At 46.4% G+C, this 26281-nt stretch overlaps 1 protein-coding gene across 4 annotated transcripts in view; it reads right to left on the bottom strand.

Annotated features, from left to right (window-relative positions):
- Nucleotides 1-26281, bottom strand: part of LOC144768236 (bactericidal permeability-increasing protein-like) — a 171172-nt gene that overhangs the window by 34173 nt on the left and 110718 nt on the right. For all 4 annotated transcript variants that reach the window (XM_078651740.1, XM_078651741.1, XM_078651742.1 and 1 more), the window contains exon 9: nt 18919-19095. In XM_078651740.1, coding sequence (XP_078507866.1) covers nt 18919-19095 — 177 coding nt within the window. The remainder of the gene's footprint in view (nt 1-18918; nt 19096-26281) is intronic.

Genomic DNA, 26281 nt, shown 5'->3' with positions numbered 1-26281 from the left:
ACCCTTTTAATGCGAAAGAAATTAAAATGGAATCAGCAACAGGTACTAGGAGTGTCTCTTTGGTAACGCCAGAAGAAATAGAGAATTGGAGTCGCGAATTAGAGAAACAGACTCCGCAAATGAAACCTTTAGACCTCTACAAACTGAGGGTAGAAATAGAAGAATTAATGGCAGGAAATGTGGGGTTGGATCGATTGAATACCTACTCTGAAGAAGAATTGTCGTTTATGTGTAAAAGCCTTACAAGAAACACCAGAGTGCTCCACGAAAAACTGACAGACACCGCAGCCAGTATGGGGGTAGATATTTCAAAATCCAAGCCCTTGCAGAAACCGTACAGAGCAGACTTCTCAGACAAAGATATAGAGCACCTGAATGTGGCAGGGAAAAAGTTGCAGATTAAAGAATTATTGGCGGTACTGCAAAAATGGGGAGATGTGGAAAGATGGAGAAGCAGGTGGGCGAGAAAGAAAGAGGAGGCTCGCTCCCGACAAGCGACTCCTGAGTTTGCTTTAAGGGAGGTAGAAAAGCCCGAACAGTTATGCCCCATGCGTGAAGTACCGGGAGGGAAATATGTGCATGTCCCCTGGTCCAGACAGGATATTGTGTCCTTTACGAACGATTTTCCAAAATTACGAGAGAAACCAGTAGACTGGTACAGGCAGGTGGAAAGGTTCGTGAAAGTACAGAAATGTCTGTGGAAAGACCTGGATGGGTTTTTCGACATTGTGGTTCCTGTAGATCTATGGACCGAGTGTAAAATAGCTATAGCCTGGCCTAGTGAAGAGTACCCAAGGAATAAAGAAACAGGGGAGCCATCGAAAGAAGTCATGAGAAAATATGAGCAGGTAATTCAGCATTTGAAACTAAAAGTGCCAGCTAAGGAAACTGATTGGACCAAGATAGATAGGACAACACAGGAAAGGGACGAGACAGTGCACTCCTTCTATGAGAGGTTATTGCAGGTATTCAAAACATACAGTGGTATTGATAACATCGAGATGAAAGACATGACGCATTTTATTTACAGGTTTGTAAATGGTTTAAGACCCGAAATTTGTCAGTGGATAAAAGATAATAAAATCTGTTGGCACACCAAAAAGATGGATGAGGTCCTGCGGTACGCAAAGTACTGCGAGGACGAGATGGCAGAAAAGAAAAAGGCCCTTAAGGAGAAAGTGATGTGGGCTCAAGTGAAGCTCGCAGAACAGCAGGAAAAACAGTTGAGTAACATGGTTAAAAATGCTGAGAACAAAGGTCCTGGGGGTGGGGGTGGAGGAAAGCCCCGGCCCAAATTTAGCAGGGATGAGGCTATGAAGAAATTTCCCTGCCATCAGTGCGGCGAAATTGGACACTGGCGTAACGAGTGTCCCTATTTGATAGATGATAACGCCAAAACACCTGATTTAACTCCACAGACGCAGAAAGAAAGACCAAGAAAGACTCAACCACAGGTAAAAACAGTTCAGGTGCCTCGGGCACCAAAGCAGGTATACAGGGGAAAACAGGCAGAGGGTGATGAGATAGAAGTTTGGGAAAGCGGTGAGAACAGAAATACAGCAACTTCGCAGTATCTGCTGAATGATACCTTCCTTTGTAATGATCAGTACTGACGGGGCCTGAGAGGGGAGGACGAGGAGTGCGTACTTGGCGCTTCCTTGCCGGTAGACCAGTCTGGACCATACATTGAAGGAAAGGTTGACGGAAATGATGTCACCTTTCTGTTGGACACTGGCGCTACCCGTTCTACTGTAAGAACAGTGGACGTTCCAAACCTACCCCTCTCGGGAGAAAATATCCAAGTAGTGGGTGTATCTAATCAATTGATTAGTACTCCTGTTACCGAACCAATGGAGATTTCAATTGGAAATTTTAAACAAATGCATAGGTTTGTCGTCTGTGACACCAGTCCAGTGAATCTACTGGGTCGTGATTTGCTGTGCAAAATGAACTGTACTATCTTTTGCACACCAAAAGGTGTTGAAATTCAGACCCCGGATGAAGATGGCATTTATAAATTATTATTGCTCAGACCGGACTCAGAAATTAAACGATTGACCCTGCAGGACTTGCCCAAAGAACTCCAAGAAGCAGTAAAGCCAGATGTGTGGGACTTCACTGGAAAAGATGTAGGATTAATGAAGGATGTAGACCCCATACAGATAGCCATCAAGGATAATGCAGTATACCCTAACACCAAGCCCTACCGAATGAATGCGGAAGTGAAAGCCGGTGTTACTCTGGAAATACAAAAATTACTAGAAGGAAACATCATACAGGAGGTGATGAGTAGCCCATGCAACTCACCGATTATGGGCATCAAGAAGCCTAGTGGCAAGTACAGGGTGGTGCAAGACCTGAGAAAGGTAAACAAAATTGTAGTTCCTTGCTGCCCTATTGTCCCGAACCCAGCAGTGATACTGTACCAGATTCCCTGGGATGCAGAGTGGTTCACTGTGATTGATTTGTGTCATGCATTCTTTTCGATACCCCTGCACCCCGACAGCAAATTTCTTTTCTCATTTGCCTTCGAAGGTCACGTGTATTGCTGGAACCGGGTCCCTCAAGGGTATACAGAGAGCCCCTCTATCTGTAATCAGATATTGAAAAAATGTCTAGAGACTTTGATCTTACCTGGGAACTCTGTCCTAGTGCAGTACATAGACGACCTCCTACTGGCGTCTAAAAGTCATAGGGACTGTGTAGTTGACACCATTGCCCTACTAAATCATCTGTGTGAGAAAGGGCATAAAGTGGCCCCTGACAAACTCCAGTTCTGTGCAAAATCAGTGAAATATCTAGGACACCAGATAGAAAAGGGTGTCAGAAAAGTAACATCAGAAAGAGTGAGAATAATTCAAAAGATGCAGTTGCCCCGTACTCAAAAAGAGATCAGAATGTTCCTGGGCGTACTAGGATACTGCAGGCAGTGGATTCTGGGATTTGCAGTCTTAGCCAGGCCTTTGATAAAAATGACCAAGAGAGGAATGCCAGATATAGTAGAATGGGATGATGAAAGCCTAATGGCCTTCACCAAACTGAAAAATTGTCTGTGTACAGCCCCTGCGTTGGGAATGCCAGATTATTCCAAAGAGTTTGCCCTATTCTGTGACACTCGCGATAATTGCGCATTGTCAGTCTTGACTCAAGAACATGGCACGACCAGAAGGCCTGTGGCCTATTTCTCTGCCACCTTGGACCCAGTAGCTGCTGGGTTACCCGGCTGTCTAAAAGCAGTAGCTGCTACCTGCGCAAGTTTGGAACAAAGTGAGTCCATTGTCATGGGACATCCTGTGACTGTATATGTTTCACATGGAGTGGTAATTTTATTGACCCGAACCAAAACGCAGTATCTCACCCCTAGTCGGCTGACTAAATACGAGAGGATTCTTGTGGGTGCAGCAAATGTAAGCATTGTTAGGTGCGGTATTCTGAACCCTGCCACTTTACTCCCCGACCCCCTGGATATGGAAGGTGGGGATGATGATGAACATGACTGTATTGATCTGACAGAGTTCAGCACCAAGCCACGCCCAGACATTAAAGAAACTCCATTGCCTGTGCATGACATGGAATTATTTGTGGATGGTTCTTGTCTAAGACATGAACTAGGAGGCCTGAGTGCTGCCTATGCAGTAGTCTCCTTAACAAAAATTGAAGAAGCAGGTTATCTATATAACATAAAGTCTGCACAAGTAGCCGAATTGATTGCTATGATAAAAGCTTGCCAAATTGGGAAAAACATACGCATAACAGTGTACACTGACAGTCAGTACTGTTATGGTGTTGTGCATGACTTTGGCCAATTGTGGCTACAGAGGGAATTCCTGACTTCCTCAGGTACCCCTATTCGAAATGGAAAAGTTGTTCATGACCTTTTAGAGGCCATCCAGTTACCAAAGGAACTGGCAGTGGTAAAGTGCGTTGCTCATAAGAAGAGCATGGACAAAGTATCACTGGGAAATGATTATGCTGATCGAGTGGCCCAATGGTGCGCCAGAGATCACTATATCATTAATCCTAAACGAGGGGGGATCGGAGCCAGCTGCCAACTTCAAGTGTTTGAAGAAGTGCCTACATGGGATGAAGTGAGAGAGTGGCAGGAGGCGGCCCCATGGCAAGAAAGAGAGAAATGGAAGGAGGATGGGTGTAGACCGAGACGTGTGGATGGTGTCATCTTGGGCCCAACTGGTATGCCTGTATTACCCCGACACTTGCTTGGCACAATGGCAAGATTAATACACGAGGGATCCCACATTGGTAGGGATGCCATGATTCTGGTATTTCAACAGACTTGGTACAGTAAAAAGTTCAGGAAAGTAGCAGAGTCCCTCTGCCAGAGGTGCCTGTCATGTCAACAGATGAACCCAGGCAAGAGGACAATGGTAGAACTGAGCAAAATTGGGCGATCAGGGGGTCCCTTTGTAAGGATACAGATTGATTTCATCACCATGCCCCGTTGTGAAGGGAAGCGATATGTCCTTGTCATTGTTTGCGTATTTTCAAAGTGGGTAGAAGCTTACCCTACTCCCCAAAGTGACGCACTGACAGTAGCAAAGTGTTTACTAAAAGAACTGATACCTAGATTCGGGGTGCCATTCATTATTGAATCAGATAAGGGTGGACATTTTCAGAATGAAATAATGGCTGAACTCTGTAAGGCCTTTGGAATAAGGCAGAAACTTCACTGTGCATATCATCCAGAGGCTTCTGGAGTAGTGGAGCAAATAAATGGAACTATCAAAAACAGACTAGCAAAGCTGTGCGATGCATCTGGCATGAACTGGGTGAAGGCCCTGCCCCTGGTCCTGATGGGACTGAGAAGTGTTCCTGACCGCAAGACAGGCCTAAGTCCCCATGAAATCATTATGGGAAGAGTGATGAGACAAGCATGGGTGCCAGGAAGCAAACTGTTGAGTATTACTGATGATTTGGTGCTTGAGTACTGCAGAAGATTGGGTGACCAAGTGCGTTCTATCTCTCGCCAGATCGGAGACGACGGTATCCTCAATCCAACGACTCCTCTCCACAACTTGGTTCCAGGAGACTGGGTCAAAATAAAGAAGCACACTCGGTCAAGCTGTCTGGCACCAAGGTGGGGAAAGAAACGCCAAGTAATCCTGGTAACAACCACTGCAGTGAAGTGTGCAGGTGTTTCCCAGTGGATCCACGCCGGACACACCCAGAAGGTATTACCAGACGAGGAACCTGAAGAAGAAGGGCATCCAGCAGAGGACTCTGCAGGAGCCAGACCAGAAGCAGCTGACAACGAACAGCCCAACACCAGTCAAGCTGCAGGAACAGCAGACGTTGGCTCAGGAGTAGTTGACTACGAACTGCCAAGAATCCAGCCTGCTGAAGAGGTCCAGGAAACTGAGCCAGGAGTAGCTGATGACGAGCTGCCAAGCATATGGCCAGAAGAATGGATACCATTGATTGATCTGACTGAGGATCCCATCCGAACAAGAGAGCGACTTTGTGAAGGTAGAGAGTGGACTAGTCAGGAAAAGCAAGGCACAGGCGAAGAACCTCAGCCGCTTGAGATTCACATCAAAACTGAGGAAGGAGAAGGTCAGACAGGGACAGAACAGGTGTTCGATACACCTCCACTAACTCCTGATGTGGATAAGGGACAGCATAGACATAGAATAATAGTTCGAGCAGAAGAAAATCAAGAGATCGAAGTGCTTGAACAGGATCAGATAGGGTTAGAAGAACGGGTTCAGGAAATAGAAACAGAAACAGAAACAGAAACAGAAACAGAGACAATCGAAAGCCAAAAACAAAATATTCCTGAACAAGGCCAGATTAGTAACCAGGCAGAAGAACTAGATGCTAGCCCTGGAACTAGCAGGATAGGGGAAGAAGAAGAAAGTGAAGCAGAATTGCCACAAGTTAAAGAGAACAAGAGGATAAGAGAAGAAAGCGAAGTCCAAGTGCCAACTAAGAGACTCAAGAAAAGAAAGCACCTTGAGCCTAGGTTTGTAAAGAAATTGAGGCTAAGGATAAAGACGGTGGAAGAAAAACGTGCAGAAGCAAGGAGAAGTGCACGGATAGCCGAGCAAGAGGAAAACTCTTCCAAAAGAAGGAGTGATCGAATAAAAAGACAAAACAAAAAGTACAAGTCTCCTGAATGGACACTCGTTTTGGAAGAACTTGAAGATCTTGATATAACTGACGTAAGCGACGGAGAGCCCGTCCCTGAGTATTCTGCCGAAGAAGAAGACGAACCACCGTGAATTTGCACAAAGTAAGCTAGCTGTGTAAAGACACAAAGAGGGGTCGAGAAACTTCTTCTGAGCCGAAATGTCTGATTCAACTGTGAATGGTAGACCTAGTTGCAGTCGTTGCAAGACGTGCTGCAAAGTGTGTATATGTAGTATAGTAGTACTGATAGTAATCTGGATAGGACTAACAATCTTTATACCCTTTACTGTAAGTAAAGATACTACCATTGTCCCTACTGAAATTGTAAATACTGACAGTGAGGAGCTGACAACACAGAGTGTAGCAAGACATGAGAGAGCACTGAGACAAACAAAACAAAACTTAGAAGCATCAGATGAGGAAGGACTACATTATCATGGAATTAAGAACAGGACACACTTAAATGTTTTTGCAAACTTGTTAATACACTATGTAGAGACTATGGAAATTGAAGATTGCTATGTCTGCATGAAGCTACCTACCTCTGTAGCTGAAGGCGTGACATACCATCACTTGCCATTGACATATGGAATCTCCTGTAGCATTTTAGCTAGTTTATTTTACAAAAGAGGACCATTACAGTACTATTACTCTAACAATGACGTGATCTTTTCTGAGCTTCCTATACGTGGGAACTTGAACCCTGTACATACCAAAAGTGACACAATTAGATATATGGGAGACTACTTCCTGACTATAGGTAACATTGACATAGCGGACGCACACAGAGATAACTTGACTTGTTCTTTGCGTGAACAGGAAAAGATGTTCCTGAACATGGCAGAGAAAAGAAGAATTAAAATACAAAAGAAGGCTAATGACGAAAGTCAGAAAAGGCCAAAGTGGGCTGAGAACATGGAAGGCACCTCAAATGGTGGGGCGGGACCTGCTCTGTTGCTGGATTTTGAAAAGAAAGGAAAGCTATGTCTTCATCGCGAGAAGACTAGCTACTATAACAATGTTTTCACTGGTTCCAGTGAATGCGAACATAATTACAAGGTAATTGGAGGATGGGGTTTCAAAAATGGGTCAGAGCCTGTGTTTCCTGGAATTTATTATATTTGTGGGGACAAGGCTTATTTCAAATTGCCGGATCACTGGTATGGAAGTTGCTATTTTGGCATTGTCTTCCCGAAAATATACCATGTGAATGGGAAAGCTGGAAGCAATGAAAATACTAATGGCTTAATGTGTAGTAAAAGAGAAAGTATAGGTGAAATTATGGGTAGTATTTTCAGTGCACTGATACCTGGAGTGGGAGTGGTTCTGAACACACACAGAATTTGTAAATTGTCTACTATAGTGGATGTATTGTCTACTGAGACAGCTCATGGATTTCTGCTGGTCAACACCGAAATGGTTGCGATCAGATCAATGGTTTTGCAGAATCGACTTGCTCTTGATACCTTATTAGCGAAAGAGGGCGGAGTCTGCCGGATGTTGAAGGCGCAACATTGTTGCACTTATATTCCGGACAAAAGTGTACAGATCAAAAGATATGTGAAAAACATTACTAATTTGACAAAGGAACTCAAACCACTCGAGGTTGATAGCGCCTGGAAGAGACTGGTAGATGGTCTCTCAAACGTAGGTCATTGGCTTGCTGGTTTAGGTAAAAGCTTATTGTTCAAGATACTGATGCCAATTGGAATTATAGGTCTTATCATATTTCTCATTTTTATCTGTTGTAAATGCCGCAAGCGCACCAAAAAGCACGAGGTAAATGCAAGAGGGTTGAAACGGAGTGTGGATGAAATCGAATTGGAAGAAGTGAATGATCAGATATACAAAAAGGTGAAGACTTCTCACCCTACCAGAACTGAGAGAGAAAAGTTGGAGCGATTGTTGGAAGAGATAGAGCTGTATAAAGTGTGAAAGAAAAGTTGGCATCTGGTTCCATTTATTTTGTGATGATAGTAAATATCATCAAAGAGGGGATTGATGAAGCAAAACTTCGCATATTTTGCGACTTGCTGAAATCATGAACCTCATTTATGTGTAACAAGGTAAAAAATGTACGTTTTACTAACGATATTTTAAGTTTGAAAACAAAGTCAATGAAGCTTGCACATGTGTATTTTAACAATACTAAACGGAGTCTGTAAAATGGCCGTCGCTTGTATTTAGTTACTGCGCATGCGTCAGTCACACTCACATGTCCTGACGCGTCTGCAGAGTTGGAGGGAAAATTTTGCGCATGCGTAATACATAGCTTGGCCCAATGTGGTACTGCTCGTGCCACTGCTATTGTCATCGTTTCTATGTAGCTAACATGTAGATTGCATAAGTATATTTCTTGATGATAAGTTAGAAGTACAAACTCTGTGATGTGTTTCCATGATGACATTATTATGTATTAATTTGTTTTCGCTTACTTTTCATGTACCGCGGGGAATGGGGGTCTGAGAGAGAGGAGAGCCATATTGGAGGTCCCTTCTGCGCCTGCGCAACTTTCTGCGGCACAGTGGACCTTGACTGATGGAACACAGCCAGTTGGCAGTGATGGGCAAGATGTTCCTGAGAAAGTCACCTCTGCCCCGCGAGAACAGCGAATGTGGCTCCTTATATGTTACATTGTAATGTTGCGCTACTGTTTGCCGTGTAGTCTCTCATGGGAACCCCTATCTCGCTAGGCGGTACCAAAATATGTTAATGCGGCATACAAATACTCTATTATGATTGGTGTGTTACCCAAATCCTACCTTAGGACCAATCCAAATTGAGGGATTCTGACACTTTGCAACAATTGGGGGGTGGTACACTGCCCCAAACAGTATATCTACCCTGGGTTCACCTAGGGAATTGTCCGACTTGTCTGGTTTAGCTGACCTGTCACTGACCCAACGCACTCAATAGGTGACTGAAGATACAGAGAGCTGCGGAGCACTCTGTCCGAATTTGACCATAGACTAAGGTTTTACTGAACCTTAAGGTGCTGGCGAAGCACTTTGCTGGGAGTTCGCTGACCCAATCGGGGTCTTGATCGATAGCTGCAGAGAGGGTGGAGCGCAGGCGTTGCTTCCAAACTGCGGGCGCGGTCCTGTCCTGAGCGGTCCTGTCCTGAGGGTTTGCTGTCCTGTCCTGAGGGTCCTGTCCTGATTCCTATTCCGAGGGTATCCTGTCCTGTCTTGGGTGTCCATTCTACATCTGCTGTCCTTTGAGGGGTATCCTTCCTTGAGGGTTTCCTGTCCTTAACTGACCCGTGGCCAGGGTTTGGTTTCCTCACCAATCTAGGTAAATACTGCTCTAAGTTCTTTAAACTTGCACCTTTCTATATTTCTACCTTTTGCTTCAATAAAGTGAAACCTTTGCATATGTTATTTTCCATGCTTTCTGCAAACCATTGAAAGTCATTTACAATTATCTCGTAAACGTGTTCCCATGTCATCTCACCTGTTAGAAATTATATTTTGCATTGCAGTTTGTCATTTTCTGATATGGTCTAGAACCTCCTTACCTAGACTGTTTAAAGGTCCATTCACTTTAAGCTTAGCGTGTTACTCTTTATAGGCCCTCCTATAAGTTACCCATGCATAGTCTGTCCATGTTTAAACATTTCTGAGATTGTGTAGTATTTTTCCATTTGCATTTCACAGCAGTATTTCGATGATTACCTTGTCTTTATTTCTCTATAGTTATATCATTTACATTATACTAGTTATTGAATGCCTTATTCTCGTGTATTTGATGAATGAAAATAATGAACTTTAGATAAACATTTTAAAACTTCCAGTTGTCCGTGGTCATTTAAACAGTATTTTGAATGTTATTGGTTGGGTTTGTATTTTGTTGCCTTTCCTTTTACAGCTAGCTCCCTGATTCATTGTGGTCATTAGGTACCCGTGTCGGTGGATGGTAAGTCGGGTGCACTGAGAAACAATAGTAGGGAACACACACAAATTGGTAGAGCTCGTGAAGTCACCTGATCAATGTATATGGTGATTTGAAAGTATATGGGCCCTGAAGCCGGAATCGGCGAAATTATTGGTCGGGTGGCCTCGCGCGCTCTATCAATATGTCTACATTACATGAAGTGGGTACATGCACCAGAGCCCATCCTCAGCTCCAATGAGCCTTGTGCCTTCCCAATAATTTACCTATAGACCCTGGGCAATCGTGAGTCAGGGAGGATGGGCCTAATGGACTTCCTGAGAACTACAGAATGCATAGCACGATATATCCTTCCAGTATGTGCAACATGATTCTCACTATCTTTATTGCCAGTTTTAGGATCAAGCTTTTAGTACTGCATGTGGGGGGTGGGGGGGGGGGGGGGATATCGTTTGCTGCACTGATACTAAAGGTGTGCCAATTTACGCTGGTCGCTGAGGGCATGCATTTGTCGGCCAAAATCAACAGAAGCAAAGGATGGCACATTGCAACAAGTTTCAAAAACCCTTTTCACATGTGTTATTTATGTACAGAGAAACATGGTGGTGCTGTTTGTATAACTTAAAGACGAGCAGAACAGAAAGTGTTTATTAATTCAGTAAGCATTAAAAACAACTAAACCTGCCACCCAAGCTATTTGTATAGGCTGACTTGTCACACTTGTAGTGTGCTGGTAAGGTTAGTAGTAGTTGTGTAGGTAATGTCATTGGCAACAACGGCAGTGGCAAAGGATGGTGCAAGCTGCAGAAGCCTCCTGACTAGAGCCCTGGCACTTATGTTTTTTACAAATGAAGAACTGGATCAACAGTGCCGTCTTGTGGCCATCTTGAAAAACACAACTCGGTTTTGCAACACTCTTGTTTTTACAGACAGCCTGTACCCTCAACCACTTCCGAGTCGTAGCCCACAAGCCATTATTGTAACGTATTTATTTGAAATCTGATAGTTCCTCTTTCATTTTGTTCTGTAAGGCGGGCGTTAAGTTGTTCATGGTTCTAAATCAGAGTAGCAGTGCAGAGCTCCGAGTCAAAGGCTTGGCCTATCCTAAAATTTCGCTTAGTCATAGACTCCTGTGTAGCGTTCTAGTGGTCCGAGGGTCTCGGCTGAGCCCCGGAACCACTTGCACAGATTGTATCACCTTCAGGCCAGGCTTGGCCGGAAGGCTATAAATAAACGGGAGGAAGTCGCTCGGGACTTCCTGTCCAACCGTCCCAGCACTTGTGTCAGTGTCCCTCATTTCTATCACCCTTCAGTGATAACCAGCCCCTACATTTTGGCCGACGAGGGCGGGATCCTACATATCCCTACCTGCAGGCGACGTCTATCTGTGGCGAGTCCGGATCCGGAGTGACGCGTGGCCCGTGAAGTTGTCCCTGAGGGCATCGAAGCTGTTCCTCACCCGAGGCTGTGTGGCGCTCCTCAGCCCACGAAAGGAAGAAGACACCCGGAAAAGACACCCCGGTAAGCAGCGTGAGCGAGGGCTGCGTCAGGCACCGGGCGGAGGAAGAAATTGAGATCGAGGCCCAGAAACGCTTCAGGAGCCGCGCAGAACACGCGCATGCGCAGGAGCGGGGTCCGGCGCCCGATTAGGCCTCACACGCTGAGCCTGACAGAAACTGACAGGAACACGAGCGCAGAGCAGCGCTTTCAACAACAAGTAGGGGAAGGCATCGGCGAAGCCTATTTTAAGCGCGAAGAAGGCCCAGCTGCCCAAGGCACACAACAGAAGGGAAAATTAAACAAACAAATAATAACAATAAAGCATTGGTAAAACCAACGCAAGAAAAAAAAAAGAGAAAAACAGACAGTCAAAGTTGGCAGCTATATCTTGACAAGATAACACAACAGAGAGACACTACAGGGACATTTTAGTGCCAACAAGCATTGGCAAAACCAGACTTTAAGTGGAAATAAAAAAATAAAAAAAAAACCCAGCTGCCCAAAGCATATTACTAGAAGAGGGAAAAAGAACTTAAACTTTAAAAAAAAAAAAAAAAACAACAGAGGGACACATAATTGCCAACAAGCACTAGCAAAACCTACAAACAATCCAACAAGCATTGGCAAAGCATCACACTAAAGCTAAAAGGGACCATCGGTATCTACAATGTCTGACCTACCAGAGGAAAACGTGAGAGGAGGCCCTTCTGGTAATGCAGACAATGCTGTGCTTCCACAAAATGCAGCAGTGCTGCCTCCACCCCAACAACATGTACCAGCGCCGACACCAACCCAACACTCATCGCACGCGCAAGTGCAAGCATTACCACCATTCAGTGGACTGGCGGACCCGTCAACGGCGGCACCTAGGTGGGCTACATGGCTAGGGAGACTAAATAACTATTTTATAGCCACCAGGGAAAAAGATGAAGAAGTGAAGCGTTCACTACTGCTTCATTTTGGTGGTGAAGAAATATATAAAGTGTTTGCACACCTCCCGAACACTGGAGAATCGAACAACTATGATGCCGCAGTGCAAGCTCTTAATGCACACTTTGATCCTCAACTCAACCCACATTATGAGAGATTCAAATTCAGGCAGTCCAGGCAAAGGGAAGGAGAAAGCATGGATGCATTCCACGCCCGCCTACGTGAACTGGTCAGCACTTGCGCAGAGGATGATTCGAATAAGGAAGTCACAGCCCAGCTCATACAAGGGTGCAGAAACAAACCCCTAAGGACGCTGATCCTCCGCCAACCAAAGATTACCTTAGAGGAAATCCTCCTACTGGCAAGATCATATGAGTTGTCGGATGTACGCTCTTCAGCAATGGAAGCAGTTTTGAATGCCAACGCGAACAACGGATCGACAATCAAGGAAGAAAAGGTTGATGCAATCAGCAAATCCAGTCGAGGTGGAAGAGGCAGATGGCCAACCAGAACACAGAGACAACCACAATGTGGCTATTGTGGGCGTGAAGCACATGAGGCAGGGAGTTGCCCAGCACGCGGGAAGACCTGCTCAAACTGCGGGATCCCGAATCATTTCTCCAGCGTATGCCGAGGAAGAGGCCGAGGAAGAGGATCGTTCAGGAGGAAGTCACTATCTGGGGCGATCCGCCAGCTGGAAATTGAACAATCACCACGAAGCGTGAAATCAACATACCAAAGGTGTGACAAGCTCGACGATTCCTCGGAAGATGAAGATGGTGAGTGCTACTTTGTTTCATTCACCAATGAGCTGAAACAAAGACGACGGCCGCAACCCAAGTGTAACATATTCATAGATGGGTCCCCGGCAACCGGGGTGATAGACACAGGCGCTACAGTAAATGTCATGGGCATCCAGCATTATAAAGCTTTAGATCCTAAACCAAAACTGGTCCCATCCAAGGTCCGAATATTCACATACGGCGGGAAAGAGCCACTCCCGTTGCGAGGCAAGATGGTAGTACAGGTAAAAGCGGAAGAACACGAAGTTACCACAACATTCCATGTGGTGGACAGAGAAGCCGACCTCCTAGTTGGAAGCCACACGGCCGAAGATCTACACCTAATTGCATTCGCGAATGCCGTCAAAAGCATTCAAGTTGACGAGTTACTACAGCAATTTCCATCACTGTTCAAAGGATTGGGCATGATCAAAAGACCGCCAATAAAGTTACATATCGATAAAACAATACAACCCATCGCCCTCAGGCATAGAAGAATACCCTTCCATCTCAGAGCAGCAGTAGAAAAGGAGCTGGAAAACCTAGAAAAACAAGACGTAATAGAAAAAGTCACTGGTCCAACCCCATGGGTTTCGCCAATGGTGATCGCTGAAAAACCTCGTCAGCCTGGGAAGATACGCATATGCATAGACATGCGCATGCCGAACAAGGCAATCAAACGAGAGAGGCATATTACACCGACAGTCGATGACATTCTAGCTGACCTCAACGGAGCACAGTGGTTTTCTAAGCTCGATTTAAATGCCGGATATCATCAACTCCGGCTAGCGGAGGAAAGCCGCTATATCACAACATTTTCCACGCACTTGGGCCTGCGACGCTACAAACGCCTGAATTTTGGCATCTCGTCAGCTGCCGAGATTTTCCAAAACACTGTTAAAGAGATCTTATCGGGATTGCAAGGCGTATTGAACGTCAGCGATGATATTCTCATCCACTCAAAAACAAGTGAGGAACACCACCGGCGACTTCGCGCAACACTCAAACGACTATCGGAGCACGGAGTCACACTCCATCAAGAAAAGTGCACGTTTTTCCAAAAATCAGTAGAATTCTTTGGATATGTATTCGACAACAACGGAGTGAAGGTGGATCCCCGCAAGTCACACGCTATAAAACATGCACCTGCCCCATCCACAGCGTCAGAGGTGAGGAGTTTTCTAGGGATGGCGCAGTATTGTGCCCGGTTCATCCCTGGCTTAGCCACCATAGCAGAGCCGCTTCGCAACCTGACGAAGAAAGATGCACTTTGGAAATGGAGTACAGAAGAAGAGAACGCATTTACAAAAATCAAGGCAGCTCTGTTAGACACAACAACGCTTGCATATTTTGACACCTCCAGAAAAACGGAGATCCTAGTCGATGCTAGCCCGGTGGGGCTCGGAGCATTATTGACGCAGGAAGCAGAGCCAGATGTGTGGACCCCGTTGGCGTTTGCCAGCAAAGCGCTAACAGCAACAGAGTCCCGGTACTCACAAATTGAAAGAGAAGCGCTGGCAGTGAAATGGGCCTGCAACCATTTTCATTTATATGTGGCAGGATGTCCATTTCGATTAGTCACTGACCACCAGCCACTGATCCCACTATTCAGAGGAACCGCTCCACATCCACCACCTAGGATAGAGAGGTGGGCAATTCAAATACAACAGTATCAAATGGACTTAGTTTACAGACCTGGTGAAAAGAACCCAGCTGATTTTCTGTCCCGTCACCCAGCTGCAGATGGAATGGTCCCTGAAGAACAAGAGGCCCTGTTTGAAGAAGAAATCAATCTCCTGGCTCAGAGCGCATGCCCGCAGGCCATGTCCATCCCAGTGATAATTGAACATTACCTTCAAGACAAAGTGTTACAAAAGGTGGCAAACACCATACGAACAGGAACATGGAATGGATTCTTAAGGGACAACAATGACTGGTCAGAGAATGAGCGTTCTAGGATAGGCCAAATATGGAAAGTTCACAATGAACTAAGCATGGCAAAGAACGGACTGATTCTCAGGGGACGCCGCATAGTAATACCACTCAGCTTGCAAGAACAGGCCACCATGTTAGCGCATGCAGGACACCAAGGAACGCGGCGGATGAAGAGCCGAATGAGAGAGAAAGTGTGGTTCCCAGAGATGGAGGACAGCATCGACACCCTAGTGAAGAACTGCAGACTGTGCCAACTCACCAGCACTCCTGAAAACCCAGCGCCTGTCATCACAGAGGAACATGCCCCTGCACCTTGGTCTTGGGTTAGCATGGATTTTGGAAGTTTCCCAGATGGGAGAACAACAGTTGTTCTTATAGACTCATTTTCCAAATATCCCATCGTGGAGTTAGCTGAATCCACCAGCTTCAGAAATGTTCAGCCTATATTGAGCAAAATATTCGCCATGTTTGGTCGTCCCCAGATCCTGAAGACGGACAATGGGCCTCCTTTCCAGGGGAGTGAATTCCGTGACTTTATGAGTACATTAGGGATCAGACATCACCGCATAACACCCCAGTGGCCGCAAGCCAACGGTGAGGCCGAAAGGTTTATGCGAACCATCAACAAAGCATTAAGAATAGCAAATATTGAGGAAATCGATCCAGAATCAGCACTACAACAGTTCCTAGGAGAATATCGAAGCACGCCACACAGCACAACACAGAGAACACCGTGGTCGTTGATGTTTGCAGGAAATCGGCAAGACAGTCTCCCAATGACAGAAGGCTGGGCACCAGAACCATACAAGTCCAGTGAGACTCAGCGGAGGAGAAGACTGAACAATGAACGGATCGACAAAAGGAGGAGAGCACAGAGTAGAGACCTAGCACCGGGAGATACGGTGCTACTGCGGACACGAAGACCCGAGGGCAAGTTCAAGACACCATATGAGCCTGAACCATGGGTCATCAAGGACACCAAGGGCACTGCAGTCACCGCACACAGAGATGGAGAGGAGGTGACCCGCAATGTATCCTGGTTTAAACGCATCCCAGCGGAATCAGCAGGGGCTGAAGAAAACGCTGAAAGCCACAATGATGACCAGTCAGCGGGACGGCGTGAAGAACAACCCAGGACAACATCACATGAAGGGGAACCGACTCTACCGGCACCAGTATCACCAGTGCAATCACCTGTGCGAACTGCAACGCCAGCGAGAGGAAGACAGATGTACCATCTCCGACCTAACCCTAAGCCAAGTCAGAGACTAGCAGAATATATGTGCTACTCGTGAACCATGTATGAACACAGCAAACAAGGACTAACTTGGGAAGGGATGTAGCGTTCTAGTGGTCCGAGGGTCTCGGCTGAGCCCCGGAACCACTTGCACAGATTGTATCACCTTCAGGCCAGGCTTGGCCGGAAGGCTATAAATAAACGGGAGGAAGTCGCTCGGGACTTCCTGTCCAACCGTCCCAGCACTTGTGTCAGTGTCCCTCATTTCTATCACCCTTCAGTGATAACCAGCCCCTACATCCTGGATGTATCCAGGTTGGTGGCCTGACTGTTTTCTTCGGCTGGAGACGCTTGCAGAATGTGCTGAGTGAGGGTGGAAGCAGAGACATTTTAAGGCATGGGCAAAGTGTGTTCTGGCTCAGCCTTTCAGGGGGGGGGGGAGGGGGCTGACAGAGCTATATCTAGTCCTGATGAGCTTGAATAATTATTTAAAAGATTGTTTTAAATGCTGATTTCCTTCAATTTTATTTTTAATTTGAGCGATGTGTGAGAGTCTATTGTAGGCATTTTGTTGAGAAATGTTGTGTTTGTTTCATGCAACATCTATAAAAAAGATTCTTTTAGATCAAAACAGGACCTCGTATATGAGAAAGGGGAGTGTGTCACAGAGATTATTTGGAGTAATATTAGCGATTTGGTACTGTGTTACAAGCTTGAAAACACAAGTCACTATCCCTGAATAGTAGATGTAAATGCATTTAGAATTTGGACAAGTGTGCCTGTTCACTGTCAATAACCTGGCCAAAGGGGGCATGAAGGAGCTGAAATTGGATAATAAATTTAAACAATAAGGGCCCCCAAAATACGTTTGGCCTAGGGCCCCCAAAATTCTTAAACTGTCCCTGGGTGGAAGCCAAGATTCAGGTGGGTATCTGTCCCTCAGCAGTGACAGAGCCATGCTAGCGAACCTGGCATTGAGACAGAGAAAACACAGGGATGGGTAGCTCTCCAATCAACCACTGTGTACAGCCATGACAGGTTTATCCCAAGCAGGGGACAGAGATAACTCTTTCACGAGAGAGGAAGTAAGGGGCCTCATCGATCAGGAGAACATGTATCTACATGTACAGGAGTAAATCACTTCGGAACACCTTTGTAAGCCTCGTTTCATTTCTTCTGAAGCTTCTCCAAGCAGTGGCCTCAGAGGACAACCTATTAAACATCTGCACAAATCTGAAACTTTGTATGCTTTCCTAAGATATTCTTCCAAGGGACATTTATAGTTTTTTCAATAAATGTGTACGGCTATCTAATTCTTTTTGAATGATTTCTTTATTTAAGGCAAATCGAGTATGTTTAGAAGTGCAGAAAAATGCATTAAGAATCTTGTCATTTAAACATACATCCTTGTTTGGTGCAAGAGCCGAAGATATACAACTATACACAGTAAAAGTGTCACCTGAGCACATTTTGTAATGAGTGAAAAGCAGTACAGAGGCGCTGTTCTTACTTCTAACATTCAATTCTAGAGAAGATTCTGCAATCAAATTCTTAAGACTAATGATTTGTTTTGTGTGGGAAACTCTGTGTTTCTGAAAGTAAATCTTGATAGATCATTTTTTTCAAATTCCAGACGATTTTATAATGTGAAAGAAGGTGCCAGGAAAGTTCACATGCCATAAACAGCTGAGCGACTGAATATGATATCACATTTCGAGTAAGAGCCATGAGTGCTAAGAGCCAGGCAGCCCTTGTGAGGTGTGTGGTAGAAAGAATATGGGTCTTAGCACCCATGGGGCTGCTGTCCAAAGTATGTCAATGGGAGGCCTGGACACCATCAACAGTGCAACCTTCAGCAGACTATGCATGCTGTGGGGGATCTATGAAACCCATACAAGCTGTCTCACAATCCGCTAAAATCAATTGCAAAGCCACCTGTCCCTTCCCACATGGCCCATAAAATAACTATTTTATCACGCGCCCTCAGGTTGGGGACCACTAGCACATGGTTACTACTATTTCTGGTTTGTATACTTGTAATTCTTATAGTGTTTTCAGATCAGACCATGGGCATAGCTATCAATGGTGCAGCAGGTGCAGAGGCACCAGGGCCAAGAAGAATCAGGGCCTGCTTATTGTTGTGTTTTTATACAAAATAGCAGTCAGGGGTATTTCCCTTGCTTGCTTTAGGATCAATGGCACAATTGCTGCACCACTAGTTCAGATACTCAAGAAAGTTGCAGAATGTACATTTCTATTCCTTCATACCAAGCTAACTTTTGGGAGCAATAATACATACTACTGGAGAGGGTGCACTGCCCCCTACCACTCCATTCCAACCACAGGTGCAGTGTTCTGTGGTGGGACTCAACCTAGAGATCTGCCTGTGCTATGATGTGGCACAGCCCATCTTCCTGCACCACCTCTCCCTGGTAGGGGGTATCTTCTGCCCGGCTCTACCACTCCTCACCATTCACGCCACTGCGCACAGCTTACCATGTCATTCGTGAGGTTGGTCTGGAGGACTCCTGACATGAAATAGACATATCCAGCCGAGTTGGCGAAGAACTCAGAGACTCCGATGTACAACATCTGGTTGTTCTGATCAGGGATGGAGAAGGCCGCAGGAGGAAACGGGGGTTCACTGTGATGCCCCACTTGGTAAAATTCACCCTAGGTGAGAAACATTGAACGAAGTGAATGGGACAAGGAGAGAATCAAGGATTGAAAAATAAGAAAAGGAACAAGGAATTGAGAGGGAGTAAAGACGGGGAAAGTGATTGGCATAGGGTTAATATAGAACACAACAGAACATGAGGGACTTACTAAATTCCTAGGTGTGCACTCTTTCCGTACTTCACTCGCTTCGACCGGCTGACCTCACATTAACCTGATGATCTTACACCAACCTGAAGCCTACAACACCAACCCGAAGACTACAACTCCAACCCGAAGACTACAACTCCAACCCGAAGACTACAACTCCAACCCGAAGACTACAACTCCAACCCGAAGACTACAACTCCAACCTGATGATCCTACTTCAACCTCTCGAGCCTTCTACTCTAACCTCCTGACCTTCATATCAACTTACTGGTACCCAGACCTCCAATCCCATCTGCTGGACCACACTATCATTTGCTAATTCCACTCTAGCCTTCTGATTCCTCTCCACCCTGCCAGACCCCCATTCCAAACTGCTGACTCCTCAGTCCAACATACTGGTCTGCACTTCAACCTGAGGATCCCCTCAATTCGTAAGTGTTACCTTCTTTTAGTCTACTGACCTCCAACTCCAGCCCCTTTCCAGCACATTGAACTTCAAAACAATTTCCCGACTCTCACTCCCAGCCACAGACAGTCAAATGCTCTTACTCTGTTACACATCTCCTGCTCTCTGCCCTAGGCTGAAGATTTCACATCCTGTCTAGTAGTCACCTAGTCCTGACATTGAAAGCTTGGCCACCTTACGTCCTTCTCGCTACCCTTGATACTTTGTTTTTAGTAATATGATGCTCACTTCAAATACCTGAATTAAAATTCAACAACCCAACTATCATCTAACCACCAATCCAACACCATGATCTTCAATCAGACGCTTACTCTTTGACTAAAAACCCTGAAGCCAACGGTGACCACACTCAACACCTGAAGAGAAGCAAACGTACATTAAATACCCTGACGGCCAACCAGTCTATACTCCAAACCACAGTCTGCCTTTAATGTCTCAAAATGCTACTGTTCACCTTCTCCTCAACCTTTCTCCGTGTGTCTACGCCTTTCGTCTTCTCCCCAGCCTTCCCTGGTTCGGTGTTACGAAATATATTGTTTTTAAAACCATCTGTTATAGAGCCTTTTGCAAAACTGGTCCTTTGTATTTTTAGCATACGCTTCGCCGCTACATCCAGGAAGACCTACTTTGCTCATTATGTTTGAACTTTCTTGTTGTTCCCAACTGCAAAAAGGCTGGTCTGGGCGGGAGGGCTTCCTCCCAACAGGAAGTCAAACACTGGAACCAGCACCCCATTTCAGCCAGGCTTCGCTCCAACCACCTGATGTTTGTAAAAGGCCTAAAAAGTTGTTCCTGCCATATTCTACAGTAGTGCCTAATTTGCTGCTTCCCCATCAGGACGGGCCACTCCGCCAGTCTCCGCAAGTCTCAGGACAGACATTCGGATAACAGTTTGTGCTTTACAAAGGATGTACGTTGTTACAACGCATGCTTTTACCACGCATGCTGTTACAACGCAAGTTTTACAATGTAAGCCTTTACAACGCATTGCTTCGGGGGGTGCTGGATAGTGAATAGTTTAATTTACTATTCCAACTCCAGTCCCCGTGGATAGTAGGGAAGGTGTTGGATAGTAAATTAAAACTATTCCCTATCCTAGAGCGCCCCCCAGTGCAATGCGTTGTAATGGTTTTCGTTGTAAAACCTGCGTTGTAAAAGCACTGCGTGGTAAAAGTTGCGTGGTAAAGGATGTTTCCCCTTTACAAATATTGCAATCGATAGATAATTGCTTGAACCTCACTTAAAATCCTAATGCCTAGTTCGGCTACAAACCTAACTCCAGTGAATGCCAACAAAATATATCCTGGCTTCATGCTAATGCCCCGGGTCTAACTCCAAATCCCCCTTGACCTTGAATTTAGAAGTCTGACATTTTAGCTGGCCCCAAATACTCATTACAATTCCTCGACATTCCCTCACAAAACCCACGAATCCTCAATCTCCAGAGCTTGAAACTCAAGCCACAGAACCAAATCAGAAGCATATTCATCAGTCCACTTCCCAAACATCTGTACTGCTGGCCAAAAGGCAGGTGGTCCAGATCAGAAGGATCCTTAAGCCAGACTCAGCCCTCTTCGGTCTTCACCATGCTCGTGTACTGGGTTTTTTCAGTGCTGACCAATCCCTGTCCTCCAAATTCGTTTTTTTTTTTAAATTTATTTTTATTGAATTGAAAATTTGGGCTAATAATACATTGACAAATATAATCATGATTGGCTGCAAACAGTACTTTAGATAGTACAACGCTAATGTTACCCACTTCCTCATAGACAATACACGTTACTTTTGACTCGTGCCTCCAAATTAGTTTTGACCTGTTCTGCCCTAACCTCTCTCATGCTGATCGGTTTCTGCTCTCCAACTCTGATTTTTTTTGTTTGAATATATTTTATTGGTTTATGCATTCAGTTTGTTAATACACAGATATGCAACGCCAAAAAAGATAGGGAATAATTCACATACATTGCATAAAAATAGTACAGTAAGGTAGTACAATGGCAGCACTCATCAAAACAGTCTCTGTATATACCAGTTCCTGTGGCAGGGATGCTAGGACAACATTGATAGGTAATCTAGCTGCAATGGGCGTGATTACACTCAGTATGTAGGGCAATGCATCCTCAGGGTGTTGTGTGGCAAAGTGTAGTGGGAGGTGGCATGTTCTTGTGGCTCTTGTTTTCTATTTATATAATTCCTGATATACAGCGTGTGGTAGCACCATACGTGGTGTGTAATCAGGAGTACCGAATTTCGGATGTATTCCGTCCATCAATGCAACATATTCAATATTTTAGCAGATATGGCAATAGAATCTGCCATAGTAACTTCCAAACAAAAACCCCATTGGGGACGAAAGGTCAAACAGGACCAAACAGGGAAAAGAGAGAAGGTCTCAAGTACCACGAAGTGATTGCTGAGAGGGGCAGAAATAAAAAGGGAGGGGAATAAGTCGTGTCAATAGGATTGCAGTGTCGTGAGGCGGATCCGTATGCAGCTGTGAAGGCGAGTGCCAGGGCCTGAGATCAGTATTGCAAGAGTGTGTTGTAAGCGTCGCTCAATGTGACAGGGGAGGCTGATCCATCATTAACTAGGAGGTGCCATGGTGCTAACTCCAGGGGCTTGTAGGTGTCAGGGAGATAACACGCCCTAGCTATACAGCAGTGTCACTTCTCACAGGTATGCGCCCCTTCTAGTGTGTTACCCTCTAAGTGAGCCCTTGATCCAAGCTTGCCTGTTGAAAGGAGCTCAGTGTGTCATCCCAGTGTTGCGCAATTGGAAACTTCCTTAAACCCGCTGTTTCCTCTCGGTGCAGTGTGATGCTTTCAGCTCTTGCCCAGTTAGTGAAGGAAGTGCACCAGTATTTAGTGAGTGGTGGTTCACCCTTCTTCCAATGTTTGGTGAGCATGCGTTTGGCAGTGATGAGTCCTAGGTCCCAGAATCTGGCCGGCACTTTATTCAATTTAGTTCTCTTATACAACCCCAGGATGCAGGCCTCCCATGTATGGGGTAGACCTGTGCCAGCAATTTGCGTTAACAGGGTCGTCACCTCATTCCAATATGTAGCAAGAGTGGGGCAATTCCAGAGCATATGCAAAATGTCCACACCAGCCAGAGTACATCGGGGGCAGCGAGCGGTGGCAGTCGAGAAATACCTGTTAATCTTGTCTGGCGACAGATATGCCTGATGTAGGATATAAAACTGTATGATTTTAAAACGGGAATTACGTGGGATGTTTACAGGGCTAGCCAACACCATTGTCCACTCCTTGTCTGTCCATTCCCTCCCTCGGGATGCCGCCCATTTATCTCGCAATGGCTGTGTGGATCGCTGTGTGTGCACGAGAAGGGCCTGTGCTAGCCAGTGGATAATATGGGAGCCGTTACCCATGACATGTAGATACTGTATGAGATGATGCATTGGTAATTCTTCATGTATGTCACCCCTGGAGTCCGTGTACGTGCGCAATATCGATGCGTGCAGGAGAAATTGTCCGGCTGGTTGGCTCGGTCTCCAAAAGGAAGCAGGGTTCCATCTACATAAAGATCTCCTATGGTTTCCACACCAGCCTCCATCCATTTCTCCAGCATGGTCGGCGTTGCCACGCCACCCTGCCTGGGGGTGCCCAGCAGGGGGAGCGCCGGAGCATAAGGCTTCACCTCTCGGGTCAGTTTCAGGCTACGCAGGAAGCACCCGCGAGCCACCACCACATGTAGTGGTAACGGGCGGGGCCCTTTGGTCAGGGGGTGAAACAATGCGCAGATTTGTGTGAGGGTCCATACAGTGGCGTCAGTGGCGGTGTCGTCCAGATTCCTCCCACCCAGCCAGCACGACACCCATTGCAGCTGTGCTGCCAGATAATATAGTTCTAAATTGGGGACTGCCAACCCTCCAGCCTCAGTGGGTGCGTAGAGTTTTGTCAACGCAACACGGGGTCTTCCAGTGTTCCAAATGAGGTTCCGGATCATAGTGTCTAAGTCGCGGAACATCCGGGCAGGGACGTATAATGGAATATTGGCAAAGTGGTATAACAATCTTGGCAATACTATCATCTTGGATAGCGGTATCCGGCTAGGCACATTCAGGGGCAGTGTCCTCCAGAAAGCCATCTGTGCATGTAACGAAGAGATTGCACGCGTCAGGTTTCCCTCCATTATGTCAGACGGGTCTCTGTAGATGTGCATCCCGAGATATTTAAACGTAGTTGGATACCAGGCGAGCCTCTCACCATTGATGCGGACGTCGCATTCCTGTGTGTCAGAGCTAAACGAATATACGCCGGACTTGGCCCAGTTGGCCCTTAGTCCCGACATGTCCTCAAAAGTCTGAAATATGTCTGATAAGAAGCGTGGCACACAGGTGAGGTCATGTACGTATAGGAGCAGGTCATCAGCATAAAGCGAGACCACATGCAAGCCGTCCGCCAATGGGATTCCCCAGTCCTCTCCCCGCGTTCGCAATTACGCCGCAAGGGGTTCTATGGCCAAGGAGAAAAGGAGCGGCGATAGGGGGCAACCCTGTCTAGTTCCCCTTCGCACGTCCACTGCATCCGAAAGCAGCTTACCCATTCGTACTCGTACAGTGGGCCTCTGATACAGCAATCCAACCATGTCGACGTATGCGTCTCCCAGGTTGAATCTCTCCAATACTGCCCTGAGGTAGGGCCATTCCACCGAATCAAAGGCTTTCTCAAGGTCCAGCACCAGGCACCCCAATCTTGGCCAGTGAAACGTGGCACTTTCCTGCACCCTGAAGAGGCGGCGGATATTATAAGAGGTGCTTCGTGCGGGTACGAAACCATTCTGGTCCCGATGGACAAGGGTGGAGACTACGGTGGCCAAGCGCTGAGCTAAAATGGAAGTAAACATTTTGTAATCAGTATTTAACAGAGCAAGTGGTCTGTAAGAGCCCATATTCGTGTCATCCCTGCCAGGTTTTAGGAGTGAGACGAGATTGGCCTCATTTAGCGTGGGGGGAAGCGCAGAGTCGTCAACTGCAGCAGCATATACTTTAAGCAACTCAGGAATCAGGATTTCTGAGTATATTTTAAAAAATTCGGCAGGTAACCCATCCGGGCCAGGTGATTTGCCATTAGAGAGAGCAAAAATGGCAGCGCGCAGGTCCTCCGACGCGAGCGGCGCCTCTAGGTCTCCCTGTTGCGCAGCTGTGAGGAGTGGCAGCTGTATATCCGAGGGATAGTCTACGATAGCTTCAGTAGGAGCTCTCAGTTGAGACCGGTACAAGGCCTGGTAATGTCGTACAAAAGCTTGGTGTATTTTACTCTGTGTGTATACTACCCCTTCCTCAGTAGTGTGGATGGCAGACACAGGCGCCGCGCGATCTTCCTGTCTAACAAGCCAGGCCAGTAGTTTCCCGGGTTTATCATTAAGGTGGTGTGTACGCGCTGAGTGAGCTGTATAGTTAAGGTGACAGAGCCGTTCCAGCAATCGCGTATGTTCTTCGCGAGCTATAAGTAGAGGTCCGTCAGCTCCTGACATCGCCTCCTGCTCTCGTTGGAGCAGGTCAGCCTCTACACGCTGCAAATCTCCTTCCAGTCGTTTCTGCATATGTCCCTGCGTGCCCAGGCAGTGCCTCCTGATCACAACCTTGAAGGCGTCCCATTCGATCTGTGGGGAGGACGCTGTGCCAGAGTTGTCCGCAAAGTATTGCGCTACACAGGCTAGTAGGGAATCTCTGAAAGGGGTGTCTAGTAGTAGGGCGGGTTGTAGTTGCCAAGTAGGGATGGGCGGGTGTGGGCGTTTCCATGCTATATCTAGTGTATGTGGGTTGTGGTCTGAGCGTGTGCGGCCCATATATTGTGTGTCGGTAATGAGGGGTAGAAGTTCTGAAGACACCATGTATCTGTCCAGGTGCACATGTAGAGTGTGCGCTCCCGAGTAATAGGAGTACACCCTAGAAGTAGGGTTGCGAGTGCGCCAGGCATAATGTAGGTCCCATTGCATCGCCCAGTGAATGAGCGCCTTCATAGCGCCGCTGGTCGGTGCGCTGGGCCGGGGTGGGGCTGAACGATCTAGTGTTGTGTCTAGTATGCAATCGCCCCCGAGTATCCAGGGGATGCCATGCCAGGGCGCCAGTTTCGCCGATAATTGTGTGAAAAAAAAACCCTGGTCTGTATTGGGGGAGTACAGGGAAGTTAGGACCACAGGCTGCCCATCCAGCCGGCAATGTACAAGTACAAACCTACCCTCCGGGTCAATGTAAGAGTGTGTCACTGCGAAGGGAGTGCCCGGTCTCACCCATAGCAGCACCCCACGGGCATATGAGGAGTATTCTGTGGCGCATAGTTGTCCACGCCATCGACGGCGTAATGTTAGCACTTCCGCCCTGTTTAAGTGTGTCTCCTGTAAAAGTGCAATGTGGATCCGGTGGCGTTAGAGGTATGAGAATATTTGATATCGGCGTGACGGCGAGTGCATCAGGTACAGATTTTAATCGCAGTCATTGTAACAATTCAGGCAATCCCCCCCACCACATCAGCTTTCCCCAGACCCGCTGCACAGCCCCACCGTCTACACCTAAAGACATCACCATTGACACTAAGATCATAT

The sequence above is a fragment of the Lissotriton helveticus genome, chromosome 7, assembly GCF_964261635.1.
Source record: "Lissotriton helveticus chromosome 7, aLisHel1.1, whole genome shotgun sequence".
NCBI lineage: Eukaryota > Metazoa > Chordata > Amphibia > Caudata > Salamandridae > Lissotriton > Lissotriton helveticus.
This window is presented reverse-complemented; position numbering and strand designations above follow the sequence as displayed.